At 42.5% G+C, this 5929-nt stretch overlaps 1 protein-coding gene across 2 annotated transcripts in view; it reads left to right on the top strand.

Annotated features, from left to right (window-relative positions):
- The window catches only part of ATP1B4 (ATPase Na+/K+ transporting family member beta 4), a 16881-nt gene extending 14460 nt beyond the window's left edge, over nt 1–2421 (top strand). For both annotated transcript variants that reach the window (XM_024738128.1, XM_024738126.1), the window contains exons 7-8: nt 1333–1428; nt 2162–2421. In XM_024738128.1, the coding sequence (XP_024593896.1) occupies nt 1333–1428; nt 2162–2323 (258 nt within the window). In that variant the 3' untranslated portion in view covers nt 2324–2421. The remainder of the gene's footprint in view (nt 1–1332; nt 1429–2161) is intronic.
- The last annotated feature ends 3508 nt before the right edge of the window (nt 2422–5929 follow it).

Below are 5929 nucleotides of genomic sequence, written 5' to 3'. Positions count from 1 at the left end.
AAAAAAAAAAAAAGGTGCAGTCAGGACATTAAAGAGGGAAAGGTTAGTTCCACATGAGAGGTGGTGACACTGAAGTTGAGCTTTGAAAGGTCAGGCAGTGCTTGCTAGGTGAACAAGGTAGGAAGGACATTCATTCTGGTCACATATATGTGAGCATGTATAAACATACACACGTGAGGTGTGACTGCAAACTGGTGGAACTGATTCCACACACCATTCACAAAAAAATGAATTTCATTACTTTTTACAAGAATATATAAATAAACCATAAAGACGAACTCAGTCTTAAACCAGCATATTAATTGGATTGAGTCCTGCTTATAGTTCCCTAGTGGAAGCCATTCATTTTTCAGCTTACGGGGAACCTTGCTGAGAACTGTCCTTTAAAAAAAAAAAAAGAAACACTGAGTCATTATACATTGTATAATAATCAACACTGGTCAAATCCACACCCACTTGTGGAAATCAAGCATGATGAGGTAATTATTAGAATAAATTAAGGAGAGCTCGGTTTATACTAAGAGCCATTATACTATATCGATAGAAGTAATCACATGACCCGAGTGAGTGATTTGCTAGTAGTGATGCACTATTTGCCCCCTAGTAACCTCTAGACCTCTGCTATTTAGGGCAAGCCTAACGCATAGGCAGAATGGGCAGTCCCCTACCTGACATGATATGATGAGGGTAGACTTGTTTATTTAATCATTTCCCCCCTTGCTTATCCTCCTGACCCCACCTCCTGTAATTAAGCACCTCAGAGAATGTGGTCAGAGACGTGCATTTAGGTGAGCCAACTACAGGCTGTGTCCCTATGCATCAGGTCCCTGTGCACTGGGTCTGACTTCAACCAGAAATGAGCACACCGTGTGCACGTTGTTGTGGAGTGGGATTTACTAGGCATGTTCCAACTTACACCTGCCTCAGCTCCAAAGTCCAAGACTGGGTACCAGGACCAGTGTGATTCTTTGGAGAGGTGCTGGCATGGTAGGCCCTCTTGCCAGAGCAACACTGGGTACTGCAAGCCCTTTGGAGCCCTTCTGCCTGGGTCCCCTAGGAGCCAGCATAGAGCCATACTGAGAACCTTCAGCCTCTGTGGTCTGGGCCTTCTATTCAGTGTTCTTTGCACTGAAAAGCCAAAGCACAGTCTCTCCCTGGAAACACTCCTCTGGGGATAAGTCTGGGCTGAGCTATGCCCCATTCTGCTTTCGTGGTCTTCCTGAGACAGTTGTGGGTCACACAGTGATTTCACCTGGGACACAAGCCCCTTTAGCTCAGGCTCCAACTCACTGAATGACCCAGCACCTGATATGTACTTGCTTTTACTTACAGAGAGGTGATGAAAACGACATCCGATCCATCAATTACTACCCAGAGTCGGCTTCTTTTGACCTCCGTTACTACCCTTACTATGGCAAACTGACTCACGTAAGTCTGTATTCCCTTCAGTCTTTGCTGTCAGAAAGGGCTCAGAGACAAAGGAAGGGCTGGCTGGGATCTATGAGAATTAGGGAGCAGCAGGTCGTAGCAAAGGGGTGAATAGCTGCTGGCCCAGACTAGGAGTTCCCTCTACCAATTCCTATCCCAACCACTCCTTTCCAAATCTGGAGGAATCTCAGACACGGTCTGGCCTAACTCCTTCAGTTTACAGATGGAGAGATTAGGGTTCAGAGAGAGGAAGTGACTTGCCCAAGGTCACATAGCTAATTAGTGGCAGAGCCAGGAGCAGACAAATCACTTGCCATTGCACTAAATTATGCCCAAATAATCACTTTCCTGTTTCTCCCACTTAGAGCCTTGGGGCAGTGAAAACTTCATCTCCAGCACGGAGACTTGATAAATACTAGTTCTGGTTTGATTCATGGTCTGATATCTAGAAAATCATATCACGCTGAGCTAGAATTGGTTTTCCCCAGAGGACAATCAGACAACTGACACTGACTTATGAGAGAAATATGTCATTTCTCCACTGTCCCAGGGCAGAGAGAGCATGTCAGTTGATTTAACCATTTGTGACTTGGCATCATGGGATTTACTCAGTTCCTTTTGTGGAGGTTGTTCCATCCTCCTGCACTGATTATCTGATCACTTCCATCCTATTGCCCTCCCCTACATACCCTCCCCTCCTCACACTTAGAATTCATTGTTCTTCCACCTACAGGTTAACTACACCTCCCCGCTGGTGGCAATGCACTTTACAGATGTAGTGAAGAACCAAGCGGTGCCTGTGCAGTGCCAACTGAAGGGCAAAGGCATCATAAATGATGTCATCAATGATCGTTTTGTGGGTAGGGTAATCTTTACTCTGAACATAGAAACCTAAGAACTTCAGGGGGCCACTCCCACCAGTTCTGTTTCTGTTTTATTTCATGTTACCCTGGTAGCACCTGAATTCTTTTTCTTCAATTGGGACACAGCCAAGTGGACACCTGAGACAGCAGATCATCTTTCCTTGCCTTTGGCATATGTTCGAAATGGCATTGTGGGAGCTATTTGATTTTTAAAGGTAGTCTCTCCTGATGACAAATAGCTTATATTAATTTCCTTTTCTCCCACTTAAAACTAAAACCCATTCTTGCTGCTAGAAGTCTCATTGTAGTGTAACATAGTATCTGATAAAATTCACAATAGCCATGAAGGAGGATTTCCGTAATGATTATAAATTCATCATGTTTTCTAAAAATTTGTTGTTTTTAGAGGTAAGATTCCTCCCAACCAGGCTGATAACTAACCATTTTTGTTAACCTGCCTGGCAAGGTCCTTCCCTGAGAATCACCAACCAGACCAATCCAGAATACACCTAGGGCCACCATACCTAGGGAACTCTACATCCAGGGGTGCTTGTGAAACTGGCTGCCTCACATGGGCAACTAAATACTGATTCACAGACTAGGTTATCTAAAACTGGGACAGAAGTCAGTGATAACTGGATATTGTCCTGGGATAGACCTTCCCTATAACTTTTTTTGGGAGGTGAGGCCCACTGCAACTGGGGAGAACACCTACCATGTGGACGTGACTGGTATTAGATTCCTTGCTTTATGGTGTAATCCAAAGGCAAATGTTCCTGCAGAAAGGTTTGTCTCAGCTTCAGACACAGGAAGAAAACAAGGAAGATCTCCACCAACTAATTCTTGAGCTCTTTGTTTGACAGTAGTGTGATGTTCTTTGAGACCATCAGGGATAGGTATGTTGACCGTCCCCGCCCACACCTCGTTACAGCGCTGGGGATTGAAATCAGGGTCTCCCAACTGATACGTGGTAAGACAGAAAGCTCCTGCCAGGCCACCCTAAACTCAAGGCCCATTAGCCAGCTTTGCAGTTGCTTAAAAAATGATAAGAGGCAGATGTTTATCCAGGTTGTGGATCAGCCAGGCTGCTTTGTCTTATCTTTGGCCATGTGACCATTCCACTGTTCCTTAACACCTCCACCAGGGGGAGGGCTGGGACAAGGAGAAAAAGAAAGCATCAGAGAAGAGCATAGTGTCTCAGGGTCCAAAGCAGGGTTAAATGCCACCTAGAAGTATCCAGAGTCTGAATCTCCTCTACAATGTTTACCTTCTCCCAAAACAGGGAACTGACAGTATGGTAGTGAAGAAAAACAAGTAAAGAAGTAACTACAATATAGCGTGACAAGAGTTATAATACTAGTATGTGGAAATGCTATGGGAACATGAAGAAAAGTAAGCTGAGAAAGTAGCAGAGGAAATTTCACATGCAAAGTCACAATCACGAAAGACCATGGTGTGTTTGGGTAACTGAGCAGTTCATGTAGCTGGAGTGTAAAGGGCTCAGAGCAATGGCAGGGAGCGGCAGTGGATTGGGCTAGAAATGTATACAGGTACTGAAAGAAGACTTTGAGTTTTATCTAGTAGGTGAAAAGGAGTCATGAAAGCATTTTATGCAGGGAAGCTCTGTGATCATATTTACTTTTTAGAAAGAGCACTTTGGCAGCCACAGTGTGAAGGGTGGATTGGAGAAGGGCAAGACTGGGGAATGGGCAACGAGGGAGAAGAAGGAGTCAAGAATGACGCCAAGGTTTTGAGCTTGGCTACACCCAGTGGGATAGTGATATTGTTAAGACTGGAAATACACGAGTGAAGCAGGATTGGAGAGGACGATGTTGAGATCACTTCTGGACATTTTAGGCTTTTGATTTCTATTGGTCAGACATTGATGTGGAGATGTAAATATAAGTGGGGTTGGGAAGAAGGAAATCTGAGAACAAAAGCAGCATTCGCTGAAGTGAACTCTCTTAATAAAGTCTAAGCTATTTAATCGTGGGAATTTGAGCCACTTATGTAAAGACACCACAGCAATCTAGTCTCTCGGGTAGTGCTTCTCTCTTGGCTTATGGCAGAAAGGACTGCTGCTGCTCGTTGGAATCTCCTTCCCAGACACCTTTCCAACTTTTAGTGACAGAGTAAAGGGGGGTTGCCTGCTATTAACAAGTGATTAAAAGACATGCGACAGCAGATTTGTGGAAAATACAAAAAATAATGAAACTGTCTCCTCCCAACGCCTTTCCTTACCAAATTCCATTTTCAAAGCTAACCTTTAAAAAGAAACAAACTTGAAGATAACAACTTTAAAGCCACCTAAAAATTACCTCAAATAACCAAACTCTCAAGATTTAGTAGTAAAAGGTAATAGAACATTAGATCTGGAAATGATATTAGAGCGTTTAGTGAAAACAACCTGCGTTGCATCTGACTCCAGGTCCAGTGCTCTTTCTACTCTGAGCTGCTGCTTACCAGGAAGTACCATCTTTTTAAAAATCAATGAATGATATCCCAAACATTTTAAAACATATGTCAAATTTGAGTTAGAATAGTTAACATTTCACAGGAATTCAACTGGTGCTATATATTATACATAATACATTATCCTGTTAAATACGTTGACTATTAGACAGACAAGGAATTATGAATCTTTTGTCATACAGTATTTCTCATTCAGTGGAATCCATCGTGTCCACAGTTTCAAAGCAGTAATGAATAGTACTACGGCAGTTGGGGATGTCAGCTGGGACATTTAAAAATAGCTTTATTATACAGAACTGGATATTATAATATATTCACTAAAATTGAATTCTAACAATTCAATAAACTTCTAATGGGTTAATTTAAATAGTCCCCCAAACTGTGCTGTACCAGGATTTGATTTGTATACCATCTGTTGCAGTGCACTTGGTTTTACTTGATTGTCAATGAGAAATACTACTTTCAAATGCCTTCATGATTTTGTCCATGCTAGACTTAGGATTTTTTACTTCTTATCCCTCTGAAATTATTATCCTGAAGTTACCTTTCTTAGGCATCTGTTTGCTGGGAATCTTCATATAGAAAACATTAATATTGTCTTGGGGAGTTGTTGACAGCAATAAATTAAAATTAAAAAGGAGTGTATGATTTCCTCTTTCTAAACTGTGCCACTGATTTTCCCATAGGAATACTGGACAGACATGTGGGTGGAAAACTCAACAACTGACAGCCTATTAGTTTAAGACTTTTTTTCTTCTTCTCCCTCCCACTTTTTTTTTTCCCAATTCCTGGGATTTGGCCACAGGAGAATGAAACTAAAAGTTGTTTCATTCCCATTGTCCAAAATCAACCAAAAGTCAGAGGGCAAGGAAGCCCACCGATGTGGTCCATACAGGTCAGCCTCCCAAGGAAGAAAGCAGGGTGGAAAAGGGTAGAAAGTGCATTTGGAGGGGCAAACGAAATACCTAGCACAGCCACCAAGATTTTGAGATTCTGAGGACAGACTCCTCAGAGCCTGATACAGTGCTGGAACTATCTAAAAGGAATTTACTGAATCACATAACTGAAAAGTCCAGCAACTCTAAGATGTCATTAGGAACCAGTCTCTCTCCATCTATCTATTCTGCTTTCCATCACATTGGCTTCATTCTCAGGCTCCACAAATC

Source organism: Neophocaena asiaeorientalis, unplaced genomic scaffold (assembly GCF_003031525.2).
Source record: "Neophocaena asiaeorientalis asiaeorientalis breed wild unplaced genomic scaffold, Neophocaena_asiaeorientalis_V1.1 scaffold34, whole genome shotgun sequence".
In the NCBI taxonomy this organism is placed as follows: Eukaryota; Metazoa; Chordata; class Mammalia; order Artiodactyla; family Phocoenidae; genus Neophocaena; species Neophocaena asiaeorientalis.
This window is presented reverse-complemented; position numbering and strand designations above follow the sequence as displayed.